Source organism: Camarhynchus parvulus, chromosome 3 (assembly GCF_901933205.1).
Source record: "Camarhynchus parvulus chromosome 3, STF_HiC, whole genome shotgun sequence".
In the NCBI taxonomy this organism is placed as follows: domain Eukaryota; kingdom Metazoa; phylum Chordata; class Aves; order Passeriformes; family Thraupidae; genus Camarhynchus; species Camarhynchus parvulus.
The window spans coordinates 53,537,922-53,563,678 of record NC_044573.1 but is presented as its reverse complement, the minus strand read 5'-3'; the positions used below and the strand labels follow the sequence as shown (position 1 = coordinate 53,563,678).

At 36.7% G+C, this 25,757-nt stretch overlaps 2 protein-coding genes across 5 annotated transcripts in view; one reads left to right on the top strand and one right to left on the bottom strand.

The window, feature by feature from the left end:
- The window catches only part of TFB1M (transcription factor B1, mitochondrial), a 26,868-nt gene extending 1,111 nt beyond the window's left edge, over positions 1–25,757 (bottom strand). Inside the window, exons 1-7 of one of the 4 annotated variants that reach the window (XM_030944260.1) lie at positions 25,709–25,757; positions 24,883–25,040; positions 23,294–23,445; positions 19,654–19,762; positions 17,733–17,884; positions 13,403–13,522; positions 2,486–2,613 (exon numbers count right to left, since the gene is read on the bottom strand). In XM_030944260.1, coding sequence (XP_030800120.1) covers positions 2,486–2,613; positions 13,403–13,522; positions 17,733–17,884; positions 19,654–19,762; positions 23,294–23,445; positions 24,883–25,015 — 794 coding nt within the window. In that variant the 5' untranslated portion in view covers positions 25,016–25,040; positions 25,709–25,757. The other 3 variants (XM_030944262.1, XM_030944263.1, XM_030944261.1) reach the window with 3 other exon arrangements.
- CLDN20 (claudin 20) lies at positions 8,422–9,324 on the top strand. Its single transcript, XM_030944264.1, has one exon. It carries the CDS (start codon positions 8,665–8,667, stop codon positions 9,322–9,324), a length of 660 nt encoding a protein of 219 aa, XP_030800124.1. The 5' UTR covers positions 8,422–8,664.

Below are 25,757 nucleotides of genomic sequence, written 5' to 3'. Positions count from 1 at the left end.
CAAATGCAAATTATGACACCATAGGAAAGCACATACATACATTATATAGACTAAACACATTCATGTATGTTCATGTTTGTTAACATTCAAAAGAGCTTTGGGTATGGATATAAGCACAGAGCCTTCTTAGAATTAGCCTCCTATTTAGAAAGCAAAAAGCTTAAACTGCACAGTACAGATCAGATTCAAACAAATGTGACTTTCTTCAGACTGTTTCATTCCAATAGAAAAGACAGTTATCACTTGTCATTAATAGCCCAATTCTAATATCAGAAGAAAAAGCCAAGAAAGAGGAAAGGAGCATTTAATTGTATTCACTTTTTAATATATTAGAATGTGGGAGAATGTGGCAGGAGTCCTAGATTTTGTTTTCAGCTTTGTCATTGTTCACAGATAGGCATATCAGTACGTTTACTCTAGGGCTAGATGCATTAGCACCTTTTTCTCAGAATTTCCCCAAATTTGAATGAAGAGTATTAGGTTAGTAATTTTTAATGTCACACAAAAAAATACATACTACACAGTACGAAGTATTGAAAGGACTAGCTCTTATTGGCAGTACTTCTCAGTCTAAAATAGGCCAGAAAGGCAAAAAAGCGGCACATGACTCATGGGCTCTTCTCAATTTTCAAGTTCTATCTGTGTTATACACATAATACCTAAAAATATTGTGCATCTAATACAGTAACATATGCCCCCCCCCCAATCAGATGTGTTTGGCAGGTTGGCTGGACAAACTACTCAAAAGGCTTTGTAGAAGAAATTATAGTTCGTTCCTGGTAGGTAGATAGAACATAAAGAAGGGGTTTAAAATTTTAAGTGAAGAATGAAGCTTCTGGGAAACCTGTTTAGTATATGTTACTTCAGGCCTTTGTCAAAATGTTCCCATTAGTTTAGCACCTAGGTCAGCAATGGGTCAATTTTTATTTCAATATCCGTCTTTCCTTTGATTCTGTAGTTAAGATACCTGGAGCAAAGTCTATCTAGTCTTTTTTTACAGACTATGAACCATCATATAAATGTCATGAACCACAACTCAAACTACAATCTGGACTTCATAGCACAATCTTATATTTCACATCTCAAAGCCCAGAATCCATCCACAAATATGAAGTGAGTCTATTGCCTTGTTTTTATACAGTCTGTGTGATAGAGAGCCTTATAATGAACTTAACAGCTTTTTTATACACTAAAATTTGCTTTTTTTTTCAGGTCAGCTAAAGAATAAGAGGATTGTGCTTCTTAGCTGCACAGTAGGGCTAAGGTAGGATAAGCTGCTAGGGAAATACGTGACGTCCAGAAGTTCAGTTTCTCCCTCCTTGCCTCAAAGGAATGTAAAGCAGTTATGAGCAATTTGAGATTACACAGAAGTTGGGAGGGTTTTTTTTAAACTTTGGTAATGATATTGTACACAACATAGATATGCTGACTGCATGTGCCTTTTGCTTACATTGTCAAGAGAAACCATTCCCTCACAGTAGAAAAAAAGGAAAAAAAAAGAAAGAAAGCCATCACCACCCTGTAAGTCAAAACCAAACCAGTCTAGAATTTGGACATCTCATTTTCTAAACACTTTGAAATGCATACTCAAACTTTAACACAAAGAAATCTGTACTCATTTTAGATCCAATGTCTGCATCCCACATATCAATGGCATTTACGGTCTCAAGGAAAGAGAACCCAACAACCCAAAACTAGATGCAAAATTCTTTGTTCACCTTAAAAATAGTGACACAGAAGGCTTGTAGTACAGTAGGGTAGTATCCACCCTAATTCTAGACTGCATCAGGGCCAAAACTATGCCCAGCAACATTCATGGAGCCCAGGCTGCATGAGATGCCTCTAGTCATAACAGCATCTCTGTCCCACGTTCTACAGTGCTGAATGCTGGTGGGTTGCCCATAGTAAGACACACACATGGCAGTGTTGGAGGTGAAACAGGATCCTTGGCAAAAAGACTGCAGGTTTCTCTCATCAGAGAACCGAATAAATTCCCTCAGTAAGATACAGGATTTTTAAAAAGCCAGTAAGAACTCCATAAAAGGGCAAGCACAGAAACAAAAATTTGACCTTTTGACATTATCCCCAAATATGTAAAATTTCCTAAAGATGATGTTCCCTTCACACTGCCATCTTTGGTTCTGAATTTTGATACTTTCATTTTTTAACTCAATTGTTCTGTAGTTTTTCTGGTTGGGTTGGGGTTTTTTCATTTCTGAGGCAGACAAACTATTGAAAAGATGACCACTTTATCCTAGTGATTTTTAACAACTTCAATTGCACCAACAAAAATGCACAAGTAATTATTACATAATTACTTTAGATAATAATCTCATACTCTTGTGTCCAGAAACCATTCTGAAAGATCTGATGAACTATGACAACAAATTTAAAATTGGAATAATAAAATCAAATGCATAGCTGATTTAGTAGCAGATGCATTTACAAAAACATTACCTGGGAAGTTTTCATTAAAAATACTTACTCAATTCCACGGAAGCAGTATTTTCTTCTAAACTGAAAAACACTTTGAACCACCTTTTCTACCAGCTCAAATGGCTGCTGTATCTTTGGTTGCACCAATGGAGTTAAATGCACCACAGCCACATCCACCTACATGGAAAAGAAAGATAAATAGATAAATTTGAGTAGACATCTTCTTCTGAGACACATTACTTCTAAGTTACCTGGCTAGACATCAGCAAACAGGCACAATATAGGAAGGCATTCTTGCCGCAGGTAAGCCAGCTGTGCAGTGACTAATGGCATGGTATGGAATAAAGATTTGCCTTAGCTTTCAAGACCCTACAGAATTTTAGTCTTAGTTATCTACATATTTCCAATTAGTTCACATGCCATCAGTACTTAGGACTTTTTACCCCCATGGCACTTTGTCCATTTAGAGCAACTTTCATGTAATCTGTAAAGTAATTAGCACTTATGTCTTCAGATCCTTCCACAAGATAATTCTGACATAATACACAAATTGGATAATATTTGATATACAGGCTGAAGGGCAGCTGGAGAAAATTGGTATTATAATTAGAAATCAAACTCATTCCCTATATGTTTTCTCTTGCTCCAGGGCTTTTCTAAAATGTAAGCTAAGGAATTGCTTTTTAATGTATTAAGACTGCTAGTCTATTTAAAGGACTGGTAGGTAGAAATAAGTGCACTCAGTTTAAGTGACCACACAACTCTGTATTTACACTGTGTATCACAGTTCATCCAAAATTATGTTTGAACAATTCCACAAAGATAAGCTTGTATATATTCCTTTGTAGCTCTCAAATCAGACTGGTTCACAGAGTAGTCACTTGCCCTGTGTCTGAGAAAAGAATGAAGTAATATGTACACACTTTATGTTTTTTATATGTGTATATATGCATGTCATGCAGTTATAGAGACACTGTAATATATAGAAACTTTCTGAATTCAGACTTCTATACTAAAAATTAGGAGCTAGAATAAAACTCCAGTTCTGCACAACAATGAATAATGCAGATCATCTTCCAAACTAAATATTAACAACAATAAAAAGGAAAAATTTCTGTGCAGGAGCACATTAAAATTTTGTAAAATGTGTACAAGTACTGTACTAATTTTTAAGTGATTTTAAAAAACATTTTGTCTCTTTATTAAAAAGTCTGCTAAAATGATAGGCAATCACCGTCTGACAGTCAATACTGGCACTCACAGAACATGAATTTATCATCACATGTGCTGGTTCTGACAGAAAAGAGAGACACAATCAGACCAAAGAACAGCTGCTGCTTAAACCACAGTCTCAGTGTACCAATTGTTCAAGATAACCCAGAGCACGAGAGTACTTCAAAACAGAAAATGTTCCTTCTACTGCTTCAACCAAAGCTGCTCATAGCAACCTCTGATGTGACATAATCTTACACAAAGGTGCCATCCATCTATTTTGTTCTTTCTGTGGGAACAGCTCAGCTGTTAAGTACATCTATCCAGTACAAATGCTTCTACAACACAAGTTTCAAAGGAATTGTAAAATCCAAACAATATGAGTTTTTCATGTAGACAGAACTTACAAAGCCGAGCAAAAATACTGGCTAGAGAAAGGAAAGAAAATACCAATTAATGGTGCTGATGAAGAAAAAACCCACAGCAAGTTTCTAGTACTAGCACTGCTGATCCCAAGTATATACTACTGGAGTATTTTTCTTTAGTTGTCCACCTTCTCTGAAAGCTAGAGTTAAAAATACAACAGAAAAAAAATTCTTAAAAATACTGAAATGTGAAGCACAAGAACTTATTTAAAAATCAGGTGACAAAAAACTTGACATATGGAATCTGCAGTGAAACACATACAAATTTTTTCCCAAAGCAGATTTTTAATTTTTCAAGTGTTCAGAGCATCTGCCTTTGCCATGGGTTGCTCCTATCAGGAAGATCACAGGGATATAGAAAAAAAACTTGTGTACTTGTGTTCACATTGAGTAGAAGAAAAGTTAATCTTTTTGAACAGAGCAAATACATAGTTCACATGTCCAATCAGCTCTTTGAACAGAAATACTAAGGGTACATGCATATGTTTATCTACATTTTGGCCAGGAGATATAACAAGGTATTACTCCCACAAAATTAAGGGTAATAAAACAACCATGTGGCATCACCTGGTCATCTCAATTCTGTAGAAATCCTCATAAGTGAGAACGAGGGCTCTTTGGGAGTTAGAGACACATCTTGAACAAAAATTTCTGAAGGAAAAAAGCACATAATCTAGATACAGTGTACAGCTTCAGAGCTAAACAGCTCAATTTGCAATCTCAAGGCCAGTAGGTTATAATTTCTGCTTCTGAAACAAAACACAGCACTTCTCAGTTCCATTATAGACACTGTTTTCTTTGGACCCCAGGAAAGCTGCTTGGTTACTATAGCAACAGACACAGGGGAAAGCTTTTCATTGGTAAATGGCCACTCCTTTAAAATCATACATGCTATTTTCCCCATACCTTTTAATATGCATCAAATAGAGAGTAGAATTATGAAAGCCAATAGAGTGCATAAGAACACTTAAAATACATATGTTGATTAGATAATTTTACTAGTAACACTTTTCACCCAACCAAGTATTTTAGAAATATTTACAAAATAACACTCAAGTCTTACAAAACAACAAATACCAAAATTATTCAACTGATACATCCCAAATTGTCACTAGTGCAGCAATTATTCACCCCTTACTGTTTTAGTATAACTGTACAATGAAGGTTTATGTTCTGGTAGGGTAGGAGAAACACATAACACAGTACAATTTAATTCACACAAGTCTGCTGCCTTGCTAATGAAATCAACACACTAAATCAGAATAAGCTTAAATGAGACAATTTTTACTAATTGTTGACAACAAAGGTCTCATAATGGGCAATACATGCACATTGCAACAGGGCTGTACTAAAAGTAAATCCATGTAACCTTTTCTCAAGATGTAATTTGCTCATAGGGAACTAAAACCAAAGCAGAATATATTACAATTTCATTAAAACAGACTGCTTGAGATCCTACTGAGATAGTTCTAAGCTAGCAGTTTCACAATCCAAGTATTCAGATAAATTATCTGTCTACTACAAACAAATGTTAGGTCTAACACCAGATATGTGCAACATGTAGTGAGTTCTGAGAAGAGTACTTTTGGCTCACTTCCAGCAGAAAGCAACTATGCCCCTACACTAATAAAAATTATTCCTGTGTAAGAAGAGCTCTGCAGTAACTCCATTCACACCAGGCTCACAAACAGAATCACAAGACACCCAAAGTCAGGTAAGAACCTGTGAGTACATCACTGCTGCAATGAGCAAGACTTTTCTCCCAACTTCTTGATTTCTCACACCAACTTGTTGAGGCCACTTCTCTGATGTACTGCATTTACCATGGAAGCCTTACCAGCTGCTTTATTCCCTTATTCTTTATACAGCCTTATACAAAGGTAACAAGTTAGAGGATAACCTACAGAAGGCTAAAGCTATCAGGAACAGACAAGCAAAGCCTGCAGTTGAATAGAAGTGTCCTGCTGTTCCAATTACAAATTAAAATAAATTGCACAGTTCTTTTCTAGGAAATTTAAACTCTTAATAAGATTATCTGTGATGAAAAAAACAACAACTGACAAACAAGAAAACTCTCTGGCTCTCAGTGCAACTTAAATGATTCTCCCCCCAGTCTGTAAGTCTACAGTTTCTGGATTCACAAGATTTTACTCTATTTAATCACTGCTCACACTTTCCATCATAGAACTTGGATATCATTATGTATTTAGGACTAAGGGCCACCGTCTGTTTTATTCCATAATCTCTTTGCTTTCCCTTACTGAGTGTTTTTCAAACAAAACTCATTAAACAAAGTACTCCTTTATTCTCGGGTAGATGGAACTAAGAGAGGGAACAAACAGCAGTAATGCACTTGCTGTGGAGAACAGAAAAAAAACAACATTCCAAGAAATTTTGTTAATACATGCCAATGCAGTTTTACATGAGAAGGGATAGCTGCATTCAAGAGAAACTGCATTTACCAGGACATCTACAGTGAAGAAAACATCTCAGACCTCACGATCAGCAGTAAGTCTTACACACACAGATATGAAACGTAACTGTATGTTTAATCACAACTGTAGTGCTTATACTTGAATTTATCATGCCTTTAACTTGGTTCACCCCATTAAATGTAATGTATGGCTACTGTTTGCAGTGGTTTGTGTTTATGCTTGCATGTTTTTATATACTGATTTTTAAAGAGGAAGTAACGAAAAAGGCTGATTCAGAGTACTAATTAGCTTTTTCAGAATATGAATGAGAATACGAATGAGTTTTGAGCTACCCAGACCTGTCAGCTCTTTCTGTAAAAGGAAGTTAAGCCATCTTTCCCATGGGCCTGTACAGCAAATGATATGTATTTGCCAGAACAGCTCTTCCCAGCCTGAACAAACTGAAGGGATTTGGAAATAGGCAGGTCTTTGAAATAAGGTTTTAACAATGAATAGCTGTTAACATTTTTACCTTAAATTTAAGCATTTTTAATATATATTTATGCTGGACAGAGTTAGCATATCCTTGAACAATTACCTGAAATAAATACAATATAAAAAGATTAGAGTATAAATATATAAATTATATATAGAGAGAGAATCTAGAGAATTATACTATATATTATAATAGAGGATAACAGCATTATACTTACAAAGGATAAATATATTGATTAGTCCAGAAATGCCATTAAAGACTGATAGAATACATACTGATCAAAATCTTGTTGTCTTATTTATAATGAACTGAAATAAGAGTACAATGCTACAGATATTTTGTATTCCCCTTCATTTAATTTTATCCCTTATGGCTTTTCAAAAAAGTTCTAATGCTGCAGACCAATTTTAATATCATGGTACATATTTAAATAAAAAGTCTGGATCATGCTAAGACAGAAGCCTGCCCTTTGTCTACCACTGATAAAAGACAAAACCTGCCAATTATACAGCCCCACGCAAAAGGCAAAGCAGGATATCACCTGCTAATCCTACTCTCAGAGGTTTCAATCCACTGTTCTGCATCTGCAATCTCAACAGTCCAGCTGAGGTGACAGCAACAGTTCTGTCTTCCCAGCTGCACAGTTATCATCCTGCCCAAAATGTTCTCATCTGTCAAATGAAATTGGACACTGTATAAAAGAATAGCAAGGAGCTTTTCAATGAATTTTTTAAAACTATCACTTCATGGCAGATTTGCAAATTATTTCAGACAGGTGACTGATTCAAAAAAAGGCACTTCCACAAATGAGCTGTTTCATACCAGTATTAAAAACATTTTAGAAGCAGAGGAAGATCACAGTCACACTTATGACTTTCTAAATACTGCTTCTCTGAGTCAAGGAATGGAAATAACTGAGAATAGAAAACTGGTAAGTTTAAATAAAAATTAAATAAAATATTTATTTAGAAAAGTCATGTGACTAATTGTGAAAATGCAAAAACTAAATTCCATTTTATTCTCCTCCAAAGCCAAGGTATTTTGTAACACTTATTAAAAAGACGAACAAGTAATATTTGAAAAACAGAAATAAGGGGTTACCTTTAATCATAATTTAAATAAGAGATAGTACAGCAGTGCCCATTGTTATAAAAAGTCAACAGGAGCTGACTACAGCTGTCAACACACTTAAACAAGGCACATGAAGAGTACAGTATCGTTTCTACCAGAGTGTTTTCCTACCACAATGGCTTCTAATCTGCAAGTTTCTAGTGTTCCATTTACAATGTGTATTTGTCTAGTAAGCCTGCAATTTGTATGCTATTACCAAAACCAACTGCAGTAAAATAAGTTTTGCTTGATGGCTTGCAATCATGTATGAAAGGGCAGCTCCTTTTTACAAGCAATTCTAAAGCACTGTCCATTTGCCATCATCTCTGTTCAAGTACCTTGCGTACAGCAGTTCAGCTGCTGCAGGGTCATATTCAGATATTCATTCAGATAGCTCTAATTTTAAATGCAAGCTTTTTTTGTTTGCTGATTTCTTTTCCTTTCACCCTCGAACTTCTCCTCCCCCCCTTTCCTCCCTGTTGCACAGACAGCCACAGCTTGGCTACGAAGCTCCCAGTTACTCATTTCCACGAGAGAAAAGGCAGACAAAAGGTGACAGGAGAAAACCATCATGGCATCAGCAAGCCTGCAGTTCTTTGCTTTTATTCTGGCTTTGTCTGGCGTTTTTGGAGATATCGCAGCCACCTTGCTACCAAACTGGAAGGTAAATGCAGACGTTGGCTCAAATATCATAACAGCTATAACACAGATGCAAGGACTTTGGATGGACTGCACATGGTACAGCACTGGGATGTTCAGCTGTAACCTGAAATACTCCATTCTCTCTCTCCCCGTCTACATCCAGGCTGCACGGAGCACCATGGTACTGTCATGTATCCTATCAGCCTTTGGGATCTGCATCACTACAGTCGGAATGAAATGCACAAGGCTGGGAGGGGACACTGACAGCAAAAATAACGCTTGTTTTGCTGGAGGAATCTGCTTCATTCTTGCAGGAATCTTTGGATTAGTACCAACGTGCTGGTACACGAGAGAAATTATTTCAAATTTCCTGGACCAGACCATCCCAGAGAGTAGTAAACACGAACCCGGAGGAGCAGTTTATACTGGATTCATCTCAGCAGGGTTTCTGCTTATCGCAGGTGTGATCTTCTGCTCTTCCTGTTTTAAAAGGCAGCAAGGAGCATGGATTTACCCTCCAAAGCAGCACCATTTCCCATCCACAGAGCAGGAGAGCAATGCAGGTTACAGCCTGAAGGACTATGTATAAATAGTTATTTCTATCCATTGAAGTATTTCTATTCATTCAAGGGGCTTTTTTGTGTGTTAAGTGTAGTTTGGTTATTTCAACAAATGTGTAACATAGCACTTAATCTTTGCTGTATCTGGGTTGCAGTTATGCTTATGCAAGGCATTTCATTTATAGGGGCATCCACAAAAAGGAAAGAGTAGAAAAAGACTTGCCTGCTACAAGAGTACTTTATTTTGTTGATTTTTCAAACCCTTCTTTCTGATTTCACAAGTTACACTTATTGAAGAACAAGGAACTATTTTAAAAACATAACTGACTGCACAATTTATGCATCGATGTCTTGTTACAGCAAAGATGATTAAAAACTAACTGCTTTCTGTTTAGTCAATCAGACTTTCAATAGCATATGACATTTTATAGTGTATTTTACATTTTTATCTTGATTTTATTTATGATGCAAGGAAAAAAACCCAGAAACTATTTGTCCAAGAAGGCAAATTCAAAGATTTAAAAAAAACGGGCACATCTGCCTTTCATTTTCAATTCTAAATTGCCTTGGTAACTAGATTTTGTTAAAAAAATTAAAAAAATACAAAAAAAATCAATCAACCAAAACAAATCCACAACAAAAGCTCAAGGCTCCAAACTTTAGCTGCACTGTATACTCTGCATATCAGGCTGAAGGATCAGCAGTACCATTCAGCTCTTGCCAAACCCAGCTCTCCTGCCCCAAACTGCCACCTGCTGCGGGTTTCATTTATTATTGTTAAAGGAAAGTATGCTGGATAGCCACCAACTGCTACTAATCTATCACTACACAGTGAATGTTAGAGATGAGGAGCATTACAACAAGAGAAATGTAACCATAACTGTGAAAACACCTGCAAACTATAATGAACAGGATGGAAACTAAATTATCTATATTCAAGAAACATCTGTAAACATTCTGGCTTACACTTGCTAAAGGCAGTTATTAACAGCTCAAATGACACAGTAACCTCTTACTGCCTTCTTTCTACATTTCTGACCTTCTTAAAGGACCTTTTAAGTTATTTTAATTATTCCTGCAGGATCTGTTCCGGGTCCACTCCCAGGTATTCTATTACTGTAAAATGTACTATACAATAGTGATAAAGAGACAGCTTCTTGATTTTTTCAACTACCTTATTTTGAATAATTACCTTAAATCCTTTAACCTTTTCTTTCACCACATTGGTCACTGGCAAAGGATGTTCTACCTAAATACTTCCCTAAGTGAGAACCAAATCAAGAATAAAGATGGGTATGATACAGGACTTTAAATTTTGGAATATGATGCTGGATGAGTCTCTCAATAAAAGCAACTGCTATTTATTCTGCGTGTGTATACACAACTTCCATTTCCGTCAGTACTAGTCTGAAATTTGCTAAAAGACTGTGAAGGAGCTTAAACATAAAATGTTTGGTATGTTGGAAAAAGATATTTTATTACAGCATTTGGTAAAGTGGACTGTTTTATGGACTTAATATGTAAGTTGTCTTTATTCATAGAGAGTCTTCGTTTTTCACACACAGAATGGCATTACATCTTGTTTTTATTCTACTGTTACACACCTATTTTGAGTTCCCTACGTTTTAATCAAGGAGCTTGATTTGTCCTATTCTAATGCAACTATCAGCAGTTATTAGGTATTGCAGAGACTTCATTATAACCAAAAAGCCAATTTCTTTTTTTCCTAGACACAATGTTGGGCAGCACCACTCCATTAACCAAGAATCTTGTATGTCTCAACACTCATAGAAACGTTGAAATAATATTCATGCATTGAGCAAATGAGGTAAACAATTCCTTCTCATAAACAAGCATCTCCACCCTTAGAAAGGGGTTTGACATGACCCTAAGCTGTGATCACTACTATGTGAGTTAAATTTGTTTGCAAAAAATTACAATCAAGAGGCATTTTTACAGGAAGGTGTAAGAAAATGGCAATAATGGCATACCATGAACACAAAAAGCTCACTGGTTACACATACTGCAAATTTTTCTTCCTGAAACTTTATATGAAGTAGCTGTACTTCATATAGCTATGAAACAAAAATCAAGGTTGGAGCCATTTCATTCACACTATGCTGCAAGAGCTTTCCAATAAAACAGATTCTATGACAAAAGGTAACATCTAAAACCATGTCAGCCTACAGCTAAAAGAACAAGGACAAAACACAGGATCAGTCTACAAGAGGTGTATGAAGGAAAAAAAATAATAGTGAAAACAGGTGCCAGTCCTGTCTGAAAGAATTCTACTTTCTGCTTTTGCAATATAAGCAATACTTGTTTTAACTCAGAAAATACATTAAATAAAAATATGCCTGCCATTAGTTGTACTGCTTTTTTGATTCAACAGAACACTAACTGACTCTAAGATGTGTTTATACTAAGATATTTGTCATAACTCTGTGTGTTATCTCTCTTGGTCAACTACAGCCTTTTCAGTACAGGAATATAGAAATATCAGTCAGAGCTTCCCAATCCTGGGACACAGTCTGCACAAGACTTTTAACTACATTAGCTCTATTACTATTCAAGTTGTACTCCCCACTGAAAAATCCCCACCATAAAAATGGAATTTTAGCCTTACTTAAAACTATTTCACATATTTGACAGTGAGAGGACATCCTGAAATTATTTTCCATTCAGCTAGGAAATGGGGAAAAAAAGCCAAAACCTCAAAGCAAAAAATAAGACTTCTTAAGCATGGTCATTTTCTTTCACAACAGATTTCTGTAATTTAACATGTTTGAACAGTTACTTGCTCAAAAAATACTAACAGATTTGAAAGAATTTTAACAGAATTATACGCAGATAGAGGCCTAAAAATTCATTGTGATAAAGAAGAAAATAACCTTCCAAAGGTTCCCAGGAGATATGCCAGCAAAGTAAAAAGGACCAAGAGAGAGAGACTGATAAAGGGGAAGGGAGATGTATTGAAGAGCTGAACCAACCAATTCAAGAGGAACTTTCAGAAGCTGCAAGTTCACTTCTGAAACAGAACAGCAGTTTGATAGGACAAGTAGTAATGGTTTTAAACTCGCAGAGGGTTGATTTAAATTAGATATTAGGAAGAAGCTTTTTACAATGAGGCTGGTAAAACACAGACACGTTGCCCAGAGAGATGGCAGATGCCCCATACCTGGAAACATTTAAGATCACACTGGACAGAGCTCTAAGCAATCTCATGTAGTTGAAGATGTTCCTGCTCATTGCATGGGACTGGTAGTAAATGACCTTCCTTCCAACCCAAATAGTTCTATAAGCCTGTGATTTCCACATGCATTCAAGGACATAAAAATCACTTAAAGTCAAGCACAAATTTTTACAAAAAAATCCAAACCGAACCAAAACCAGCTTCTTGTCCAAAATACTGAATTATTTCTTAATTTTTGATTCCTGTACTCATAATGGCTATTAATAAAAACCAGTGGCAGTAGATAAGAGGACAACAAAGAGATTGTTCTTTACTCGCTTAAGAACACATAAGAGGGAGAAAAGATTGTTACTTTTTTAAACAATCAGTGGGATACAGCTGACAAAGTGCTGTAGCAAATAGGAGGGAATAAAACATGCGAAAGATGACTGGGGTGAAACATAAAGATTATAGACATGGTAAAATTAGAGATGTTTACAAAGGTGACAAAAGAAAAGCTTTTCTTATCACACTCTTTCAAAAGACACATCAAATTCTTAAGGCACAACTCCCAAACTGTTTATAAATGCATATGGTAAAATAGCAGGCTTTCGAAAAATACTCCAATCCTAGCAGACTATCCTGATATTAAATCCTAATCTCCCTCTCCAGAACAACCAAAGAAGTATGCTGACCTTGCAGATAGGTTTGAAGGTCAAAGCCAAGTTCTGAGGAACGAAAAAAAAAAAAACAAACCAAAAAAACCCCCACTTTCTCAGAATAAGCGTGCTTCATTTACAGGAATTTTACATCATTCCACTTTGTAATACGGAGATGGTCAAATAGAGCAGCCAGCAATGTTCCTTAGTGAAAATAAGATACATTGCTTGACTGACATGTTAACAAAAACCACAAATAAATATAGGAAAACCTACCTCTGGCTTTGGAACAAAGGCTTGACCTGGAATTATGAAACAGTTTTCCACCGAACAGAGATGCTGAGCCATGATGGACAGTCTGCTGCGTTGGTTACTTCCTGGATTAGCTGTGAGTCTCTAGGGGAGAACCAAAACATGTACATCAGTGATACTGAACTGGCCAAGTGACCAGTTGTATTAAAGCTTGATTTTCAGTATAATCAAATTTAAGAAAAAGACACCAGTTAATCATTAAAAACTTGTAACAAATTGTATGCCCAGTTAATCTATAATTTTCCTCTCCAATATAGCAGCATTTCACTAAGATACCAACTGATTTACAACCTCAGTCCTGCAATCAAATGCACGTGAAAAGGAACTCCTAGAAATTCTGCAGATTTAAATGAATGTCAAAAGAATTTTGTATGGACACAAGAGAAAACTATTCTGACTGCAGGATTCAAACCAAACCTAACACCAGCTGACAGTATTCTCACAATCCTTTCCTTCCACTGTTCCTGTAAAAAATATTACTACTGTTTTTCTTCTTCAAGATGAAACAAAGCTCCATGAATTCAAGATCAGCTAGAAACCAAAAGTTCTTCATAACTTACTGGTCTACTCTTACAATATTTGCCAGGTGGCTGGGTCTACTTTACATAAATTTAGAATGCCTAACAGCGAGAGCATTAAGTCTTAAAATTCAATTTAAGTATCCTCTGATTTTCCCATGATTTTTTTACAAAATAGTAGCCTGACAGAGGTTTCCTATGTTTTTGTGACCTGGCAAGAAACACATTTTATTGTGTTTTGCTTGCACAAACATAATTGAAACATATAAAGCATCTAGTAAAACAAGTCTCAAATTACAGAAGTCATTTCACTAACACATGCAAAAACAGAATCATGATGATTCATGTTCTTATTTACCACCATCTCAATAAAAAAATAAAAACTGAACCCCAATTTGCATATTTGGTAATATGGTAATATTTGTACAGCATGTAGCTCCACACGAAAAGACTACTCATAAAACGACGCCATGCTTATTAAATTTATGCCTGAAAACTAAAAGTTAAACCAGTTGCCGAAGTTTCACACTTTTTCAAACAACTCTTCCTAAAGGCAGTTCAGCATGGAGCAAATAAATACTTTTCAATGACTTTTTGGAAAGAAAGGTCAGTGATTCTTTCTGCCTATGCCAGCATTTAAAGCTACCTTCATTGTTGTGTCAGAGGAAATTATTATTCTCTAAAAAAAACCCAGACTGCAAAGTCTAACAATGCAACCTGACACGCACTTCCTTAACCTCTGCAGTGGAAATGAAACTGACCTAATGGCAACACTTGTAGCAATACTTCCACCGCCAATTCAAACAAACCTATCTTTACTTCTCCCAGAAACCAACTGGCAAGTCTCAGGCAGTAAGCTCCTCCTTCTCATTTACAGAAGGGGTAACTTAACATCTGGATAGTAACATCTTAAATCACTTCAACCACAGCAGCAGGAACATACTTGTGTACAGCACCCATGCACAGACCAGCCAGACAAACCCCCAGCCACGGGCAGGGACATGCACAGCTAGGTCAGCTTCCTCAGACACCTGCCCTGCCTGACCTTCAAGGTTTCCAGGGATAGGGCATCTACCCCATCTCTTGGCAGCCTGCTGTAGTGTTTCACTACCTCACTTTAAAAATTACTTCCTTATATCTAGATCTGCCTTCTTTTGTTTTAAAACCATTACCCCTCGTTCTATAGCAACAGGCCCTGTTAGAGGATCAATTTTAGAGTAAGTGGGCTGGAAGAACCTGGCTTAGGGTGACAGATTTGAGATGAAGCACTGAAGAATTTGGGACAAAGCAAATGTTCTTACCCACAAAGTGAATAGCAATTTTACAAATTTAAACTACAAAGTAAAAAAATTATCTGCTTGACACTCAAAAGCGCTATTTTTACTGATGTGGGTATTTGGCCTTATCCTCCTTAACAGGCCTCAGATTCAGCATATAAAATAACTGCTGGCTCTCATCAGCTTTAATCAACTTATTTATATCATATCAGAACACAGTGGGCTGCAGTTGTAGGTGTCTAGTGACATAACTCACACCAACATTGCTGTGCTACAGGGAAACAGAAAAGCAAGAAAATATAACCAGCAAGATAGGCAAAGGTATCTACTTCTCTGTTACACTGGCAAAACAAAGTCTGACCATAAATAAAAGGGCACATTGCTTCACTTTCCTACTGTTAACATCAAGTTATCCTAACTAATTATAAAGCACATCACTCCATTCCATGATGCATCTTATGCTTTCTGTGAGCTTATGACATATATACAGACTTTCTTTGATATTCAGGTTCTTACCTTAGAAATATCCAGGGAGGACACCAAATTCCCCTATCAAGACTATAAATCCAGAGATACACAAAATATCAGTAGCAACTCACTATGATCTGCATTACACTGTTCTCTCTTTCCTGATACTATGTCTCTACACATCTATTTACAGTGGTTACTTTAAGCAACTCCAGAGGATCAGGAGAAAAGACACAGAGCCTAATTATTATTCTTTCTCCTAATCATAAAATAAAATAGTGTCTTTAAACAATTTCTTTTCATGGTATCAAACCAATAATGGAAATGCAAACCAAAAACCATGAACAATTCTGTCTTTGAGGAAGACCCGTGTTGAACAAGAATCAAGAGATCTCACAACGTAAACTCAACAATTAACACTGTTTCACTGCATGACCTTGAACAATATACTCCACTTCCTAGTGTTTCTAACTCCTCAGTGTTTTAAGTACAACAGCTTAAGTGTGCATGCTATTTTGCACCTAATTGAGCTCTACTGGGTGCAAAAGAACTGTAATCTGCCTGTCACCATTGGATATGCAGCTGGGTACAGCAATGTAAAGGACAGAGGGCTCTCACACAGTGTTAGGTGAATTTTTGCTGTCACAAAACTATGCATCTTACCTATCATCACTCTGCATTTTACATCACAGTCCATTAGCCTGATTTTATAACAAGGCCTAATCTCACCTGACATGAAGTCATTCTGGGAAACAGACCTGGATTCTGTAATGCCTGAAACCAAATGAGCCCAGAACTGAATTAAGAAATCTGGTTTATTTCATGCCAAATGTTTGTCCCTAGTGTTCTCTAGAGCCACCTACTGGAAATACTTCTTCAATCTTGATTGCAAAGCTAGGGCAATGTAGCACAATATGTCTGGCACAATTTTGACCCAAAAAATGACAGCAGACATCCCACTCACATATATTTGTTACTAATTTTCACAGAGAAAAAAAAACCAACAAAATTTTCCTATTCGAATTTTTACTTTGAAGGATTAAAATTAAAATAACATACACATTGAAGCTGCACAGACAGAACACAGTTTGTAACCCACAGTTACAAACACTGGGGTAATAAGATGGAAATTCAGTTTTCAGGCTGATGTGCAACACCTTTTTTTGCACTTTAAATGCAAATGACTGCTTCCATAACTGCAAAGCAAAAAAGCTTTCCGTTCTCTATGTTTTATATGTTTCATGCAATGTCAATAGAAATAAACTGTTAAGTCAGAAAGCACTATGGAGTAAGCCAACCTAATATCAACTGATCTGACATTAACACTACTACACTGCAGATCAGTCTGGCCTTCCTTGAGAAACTAACTACTAATACAAAGCAAAATATCAATTTGCTCTTGGACTTGTGGTGACAGAAGTCAATTAAGGCCTTTTTACACACACAAGAATGGTAGAATACATCAATAATTCTGATATCAAGTCTCATTCAAGAAAGCCAATGGCAATTTCCATGGTCTGGACAAACACCCCCCTGCATTTTAAGTGCTTAATCACAAGTGGAAATAACGCTAACCTTCCATTTTTCCTTATTTTAAGGAAGGCGTTTCTTAAAAATTATCTTAATAAAGAGGACAAAGAAAAATATAAGCGTATTTCTTGAGATAAATGAAAGGCAAGGAAAAACAGATTGATGACACGCTGCACAAATGACTGTGAGAGAATAAACACATTTGAAAACAGAAGAGTGCTGTGCAATCTATTCATGTTAAAGAAATCAGACTACAAAAAAGAACAGAAAGAGTATCTTAATGAAATATAACCCTGCATAAGACATTAAAAAAAATTACATTCTTGTGAAAGGATCAGAGTAGATAATTAACACATCAAAATTCATAATTTATAACCACAAACTAAAAACTGAACTAACCTTCTCCTCTCTTTTCAAAGTCAACTAAGACAGGGTTTGTAGTTTTAAACAAAAGATTGCATATTAACAATATGCAAAATTGAAAAAATGCCAAAATTTTACCTCTCCAACTTCCTTTTGGAAAGTCAGTGTCATCTGTGTCCTGCCGTAAATAAAAGGACCATCCCTTTTTGAAACATTCTCAAGCCACTTGATGATGAGAGGAGTTGAAACACTGAAGGGCAGATTCCCAATGATATGTATATCTGGTGGTTCTGTTGACATTTGACAGAAGAAAAACAGCTGTGAAAAAGTTTTGGGTAAGATTTTGCCAAGAAATAAATCACGAGAAAGATACATGCCTATCAACCTAGACTTAAAATATGGAAACAATTTTTATCATGGCTCACCAAAATGATGCCTGTCCATTTATACTCATCTTACACTGACAAAACTATGTTACTCTTCTCAGTATTTACTTGGAAAAAAGGGGTTAGGTCTGGTTCTCATTTACATTTGAATAAATCAGTAGGTTTCAGATGATTTTCAGCTGATGAGTAAATTCCAGCTAAGCTACTCTAGAATGGCAAAACCACAATAGAGTTCCTGTGATTTCAAACTATGACTATTAGGTACAGAGTAAATAGCCATACTCATACATCTGCCCAACACATCCTCCCAGAGGTATTTTACTGAGTCCTAACATTCCTCAAAACAACCACCTAACTTACACTGGACAAGAGCTCTCTTTCTGTATAGAGCTCTCCGAAATCAAAAGGTGTTAAAGTACAAGACTTAGCAATAAGAAGTGGTACCTTTTTTTAAATTATGCATCATATCAACATCTGTGTGTGCTATACAACACAACACAGGGATTTCAGCAGCAGGGACCCTTATGTCTAACCAGGAGTGCAACAGAAGTGGGCAAAACCCAAAAGCCAGTACACTGTTTCTTAGATATGATAATGTTTAATAACATGAATAAGAGATGACAATATCAAATTCAAGCTGTTTTTCTGGCACACTTTACTTATTAGCACTTTTTAGGCTGTAATATTTCTAGTCTATCTGTGGTATTACACATTTATCAGAGATGGTAGTTTTTGAAACCCATCAGCTTTTAAGATTTTCATATGGCAATAATACCGAAGAAATGTATCTTGCCTTAATTGGTCAGCTCAAAACCTAATAGTGACTCTATGTTCAAGAAAGGTAAATTTTTAAAACTGCACTACACTCTCACATATCCATTTTATCACAGTTTGTTTGGTGAAGCACTTATCTTTTGCAATGAGGGAAATACAACTTGCAATTTTTCTAGGTGAACATGATGTGCCATGGTCTTTTATGTCCTAAGTCAGAAAGCACTTGACTGCTCTTCAGGCATTGCAAAGAACGACTTTACGTTACATTAAAAAATTTGGAAAACGGGAACTGGGAGGTTATAGGGACTGGGAGGTTATATCCGATTTATCTAATAGTATTACATGTTTTGAAATGGAAGTGAAATAGTGCCCTATTGCAACCTCAGGTTAAAAAAAAAGGCAAGAAAACCACAGTCCTGATGAGATGCTACTTTTGCCCAAGATATCTAGTTGAAACCAAAGCAACAAGAAAACGAAATTTTTGAAGGCAAGTTTTCCAAAAGTTTCAAAGCAAGTTACAGAAATTTCTTCAGTGGGACAGCAGCAGTGGTGATTTCTGACTTTTTCAAAAACAGGAAGAATCTAGGAAGTGCACCATTTGATCTCCTTTTATGCTTTCCAGAAGTCATTCCTGTACAGTCAAGACACTCTAAGGTTAATAACTGCAAAGCTCCTCAGTTTAAACTAAGGTCAATGTCACACAAATTCCACTGTTTTGTATTAGAAAAGGAAGAAAGTTCTCTGTTTTCTCTAGGGGAAAAAAACAAGCAGCTGTCTCTTTATCTTCAACAAGTACCAGAAGAGAGTAACACCGGCACTGAGTAAACTTCAACTTTATCACTACTTAAGACAAACTCAGAAGCCCTAAAAAATGAAGTAAACCAAATGCAAATACTAACCATCCTCCCAGTTTTTTTTTAAGTGCTTTGGAAATGCCTTCTCCATCTTATAGGTCAGGATATCTCCATGAACAATGCGCACTTTTCCTGGAGCTGCTTCAGATAGCATCTATTTGTAAACAAGCAAGCAGTGAGTGTTAACCAAGCTGATTTCCAGTTTCAGCCACAGCGGGAACCAAACCATTCCTATATATTTATCTTCAATATACAACAAAGCACAGTAGGAGGTAAAACTGAGAACACTCTTAGTAAGTATTTACATTCAAAAAGCAAACACTAGATATGGATTAATGTGTGATTCTGTAAACACTTAACTACTCACAGATGTACAATTCTTGATAGAGAATTCAAACTTGAAAAGATGACTAATACTGTCTTCAACAACAACAATTAACAAGTCCCAGGTCACTAGGAGGATCTCACCTGACTTAAATAATTATGCAAGCAAGAGGTTTTAAAAGGTTGTTAGACCAATTACCTATGAAAACAAGGGCTCAGGTTGTTTATTCTGTTTCCCCCACAGCTCTAGGGCCTATTATCCAATTTTAGCCATATGTGATACAAGGCTGTAGAAATACTAATTTTTCCTTTTACATGAAAAATATAGAAGAGATTCTCTTAATAGTCCCAGTAGTAGTCTACACTTGTACCATTAAAAACAAGGAATCAACTTAAAAGATGGAATGAGTATCTAGCAGGAGGGAAGATCTCAACAATTTCTATCTTCCTAGACATTACAAAATCATCTCCATTGTCAGTTTCTGCAGCCCACTTGCACAACTTATCTAGTATTTAATAAAGGCTGATACGCAAACTCAGCATTGGCTGATTCTTTCATTTCTGGTGTCAGTTCCCATAATCAAAATTAGTTAAGCTTTACTAATGTTGTACTAATCTTTTCTCTTACACTATGAAACTATGCACAAACAGCACAATTCAAAAGCAGTGGAGACTTTTTCAAGGTGACACTTGGAGATATCTATTGATCCTATGAGACAATAATGAGAAATGGCTTAAAGAATAACTTTGCTTTTGCACAGAAATCCAAATTCATAAACAGTTAAGTGCCAGTGGCCTAACTGCCAAAATAAACTGCTCATCATTGTTAGTCCCATTTTCAATCTGAATGATGCTTATATGCTCAGGAGCACAAAGAGCTTTCACAATTCTCTGAGCCAAAGGAAAATACTGCTTTTTCCTACTGTTCACATAATGTTGTCATGAAATATTTTGAGTAAAAGTTAAGGGTTTTTAATTATCAAAAAAGCTATGTTTTATGTAGAGCAATAAAAGCTTAAAAAAAATAAGTGTTCCTATATGTTTTAAGTGCAATTATTTCCAAACAGAAAAAATAAAACTAATCTCAACTCCAAACCACTTAATGGACTTTCCAGCATTATACTAGCAATTACATGACATACAAATTCACTAATCTGCCATGGATTGTCAAACCTTTCTTCGAAGCTGTTATAAATGCTCTAGCAGGATTATACTGAAAGATAATGTAAGATTAATAAAGTTAGAAAATAGTGTCATTTGCTAATAAGAGTTTTCTTATCAAGATTGAGTTTAGGGGTTGCTGAGTAATACACTTTACATAACTGAGAATTGCATTTAATCTGTGACCAGAAAATCACTGTCTTATATTTCTAATTTGAAATAAAGACTTGGAAACCCAGTGAAGCTTTTTTTATTTGAAGGGAAAATCTGTGCAGCTAACACAGCTACAGGAGCTGCTGCGCATCAAGGACACCAGCCAAGAGTGTTCCATCATACAGATAGTCTCATTCTTCACACACAAAAGGGCACAAAGGAAGCATAAGGGGCATAGTTCAAAACATGAAATGGTGTTCCTAGAATAATTTAATATTCAATATACTCTCTTGCTCCCTTTCTCTCTTTATCAATCTTTCCAACCTAAAAACTACTAGGGCATATGGCATAGAGAGGTTGGGACTCTTTAAGACTGAGACAGAACTGACAGATGCTCAGCTGGTGTAAACTTTAACTCAGTACACATATGTTCTTCACTGTATATCAGTTCTGCAGCAAAGAATATTCCCACTTCAGTTTTGTGAGAGACTGAGACCACAGCTTGAAAAACAGTTAATGAAAAATGCCACATGCTTTACATCAGCGATTTTAAAAGTATCTAAGATACATTTTAAAGTAACAGTCCCCAGTTGTTACTTTCACCTCTGACATTTCCCCTTATTCAAATCTCAACCATTTTATGAGCATGAGTTTCAACAGTTTGCTTGGGAAACCAGAAAAATTATTACAACCCATATTATTAGAAAAGAAAGATTCATTGTTATGTGTCTTATTTGTATGGAAAAGAAGCAATACCAAATTGAACACTAATGGCTGCAACACATTTCTTGCTCATTCGCATCTGCTGTTACTGAGTTATATCACCTCTATGTTCAATAACCTCATTCAGACATTCACTTCTACTCTGAGGAGATTGGCAATTAAAAATAATGACTAACATTATGTCACTTGAACAGTAAAGATAATTACATACCAAAAGCTCATTTTAGATGCCAAGAAGTATACTTTTATTCAGATAAAACTGTTGCAGAGGACACATTTTGGAAGATCAGAAAAGAAACATCCAAGTGCTTAAAAAGCTCTCTTAACTAAAACAGGTGTCATTTAACCTCAAATTCTCTCCAGTCCCAAACCAGTTCTCAAAATCTAAAACAAAAATACTGATTGCCCCTACTCAAGTAAAAACATGGTTTCCCATTTCATAGGATAAATATGGCATATTATATGTTATTAATGGCTAACCCCACAAAGACATAATTACATGAACATTCAAGTTTCAGGGTATGAGCAGTTTCACTCATACCTTACATTATTTTTATCATATAAAGAGACAGTAGCAGTTCTCAAGTGAACTCCTTATTTATTTTCACTGCTGACTTACTCAAAAAGACACAGTGCAATTTAAGGAAAGTCTTTGAATTGCTTTGAGATTGTAGAGACATAAGAAAACAGTCAAATTTTAAGATTTTTGGATTCTATTTTTCCCGCTAGATTTATACAGCCAAATTCCATAAACATTTAGCAACACAAGTAGATAGCAATTGAAAATGGCACAATGACTCGAGAACCTATGCCAACTTTAAAAGAAAGGAAGAAAAGCTTAAGAGTGTTTTATTTAAAATGTAAAATAGATGCTTGCTTTATTCTCCTCTACCTGAACGTTAACCCACATTGACTGTATTAATTGGAGATATACCTTCTCAATTTTATAAAGCAAAATTGTTAGGATTAAAATGAAATATAAGACCCTACATAAGGACATTACATTCAGCCTTCAAATTATTATTTCACCAGCATGATGAAATGCACCTTACATGACTCAGTCTGAAAAAAAACCACAAAACCAACAAGCCTTGGAAGTAACTCAGTTGCAGGATAAGGTCCTAAAGGGCCTATGAGAAAGCAGGAACAATGAATTGCCATACTGTGTATCTTCAAGAAAATTATAGCTCTGTTTTCTGCCATAGAACCAAACCTATTTTCAGTGCTGAGATTCCAACAAGACACCTGGAATCTCTCTAAGTTCGCAGAATGTTCTTATTCAATGCTGTGGTTATATGTACACAAATTATTCTCCAGTTTGTACCTGCAATCCCGGAATAAATCGAGCATCTTTTTCAATTAAAAGGAGTTGCTCAACACCAGCACTGAGAATGGATCTGGTAATTCCTCCTGGCCCAGGGCCCACCTCGCAAACATGGGCATTCTTCAGCTCACCAGCCTGTTTCACTATTTTATCTGCAAGACACAAAGAACATACTAAGCCTTTATTTTCCAGGAGATTCAGCTCACCAAGATAACCTCATTGTTTACTGTTACACAAGCACAAGCATGCTTACCTCAGAACAGACATAAACAGTGACACATCCCAGCTAAATCATCACGCACCCACCAGACTGCACAGAATTCAGATTTGTTCCATACTACAAGATATACTGAGCTATTGTAAAAAAGCTATTTTTAGTTTTATGTCTTTAGTATTTCTTGTGCTCATTACATAATCAAATAAAAAAGAGAATATTACTTATCTGTACACTAGCAGTACTATTGTGCTGCAAGCAAGTGCTTGTGTCCAACATCCTAAAGTCTCTCTACTTGTCCATATAAAGGTATTTCAGTACAGCAAGCCTATTTCAAGGCAATTTAAGAAGTAAGAAAGATACAGCAAAGCTCTTTGAAGATTACATTATGTACAGAGCAATTTTATGAGGGAGAAACTGGACTAAATGAAGAGCTGGAACACAGGCAACTCGTAGCTATAGAAAACAGGGCAGTTGAAAGGTGAGGAGGGAATACCCATATATAAGTGAAATGATACAACATTAGGAAATATTATAGACACTAAAGAAGACAGATTAAGGACTAGAAAATTTAGCTAATGAAATGAAGGGATCTTTGGGAAGCATGGAGAGAAGATACTGACAGAAATTATGCTGCTCACTCCATGATCTCTTATGTTTGCAATAAAAAATATCTGAAGACCTGTCTGCTTGTAAAGTTTTACTAACGGCATGCAGACATTTTTATTCCGGGGTAGGAGTCTGGTTGCTTAGGAAGTAGAACTGAGTTTCATGTTCTGAATTTTTATCAGTCTGAATCGTAAAACAAAACCAAATCCAATTAGCTACATGAAACTGCACTGCATTTCTAAATGCAAAATCTAGCCACCATTGTGCCAGTGAAGACACCCACCCCTGAGCGACAGAACAATGCCAGCTCTGTCACCCACTGCTGACACAAAGCTGAAAAAAACTGAATTGCTCGGAACAATGCAGCTGGTTTAAAAAAGCTACACATCTGATAAAATGAGACAAATGAGTCTCCTATCTACAGCACACAGCAAACTCTAAACTGCCCAATGTGTCACATACTTTCTATCATACAGAATAATCTGAAAAAAATGCTGATTTTTAAGTCAAACTTATAAACCAAAATAGTACCCAAATGACACTAGTACTACTTTAGTTTTGGTTTTTTACATTTCAGTCAATAACCCATATTTAATTTAGGAATATAGTTTTAGAAGAGGTCTTTATAATAAAGGTTTACCATTGAGCTGCCATTACTGTGGCAAATGCTATTATTCAAACATCTCCTTAGCTATACTTGGCATTCTGACAAAAACTGGGATACATGTTCTATGTTAGCTAAAAATACCAGAATAAAATATTTAACCTGTCAATCGCAAATCCAGTAGAAAGTTCTGGGAAAGCTGTTTCAGTGCTTTAAGGCGAAAGAGTTTAATAATCTCTCCAATAGTTGGCAGGGGAGGCAGACGGAAAGCTGCCACCTTTCCTGGAGCAGCCATAAGACAAAACTCTCATTCCTTCCTCCTAGGGAGACAGCGAAAAAATTATTCTATTACAGACAACGAATTAAAATTAATATTAAAAACAGTACTAAGCTTACAAACCAAGGCGTGATTTACAAACCACTATAGGAGGACTAAACTTAAACATTACTACTTTAACTTCTGGGCGCAGTGTTTATGCTAGGCACGAATTCGGGGTATTTGGGCAAGTCCCATTCTGCAGATCTACCGAAGCCATGGGTAAAACCAAGCCCTCTCACAAGTACCGGATGTCAATCTTTCATTACTTTAAAGCAGAGTCAGTAAGCAGAATGACCTCACGGCACCATGTGAACACAGAACGTGTTTAATTCACGTGTCCCTAAGAAAGGCCGGAACAGCTCCACCCGCCCCCTGCGCCTGCTCCCGGCGGCGCCGCACGTCTGCGCAGGCGCACGCGCCGTCAGCGCAGCGGGGAGCCCCCAGCGCAGGGGCGGGGCCCGGCGTGCTGGCGCCGCACGCACCGGGCTAGGCCGCACTGGGAGCGCCGCGCCACCGTCGCACGGGCTTTCTCTCTCCCCCGCTCTCAGCGGAAAGGGACGCTCGGAGCGGTGTCCCGGCAGCGCCGCGGCTCCTCACGGGGCGCAGCGGGCGCCAACCCGGAAGAGAAAGTGGCGCGGCGCTGCGCATGCGGCTGTCCCAGTGCCTTACCTGGCTGTACGCGGGCGGGTCGAGGCTGTGGGCGCCGCCCGTATTGCGC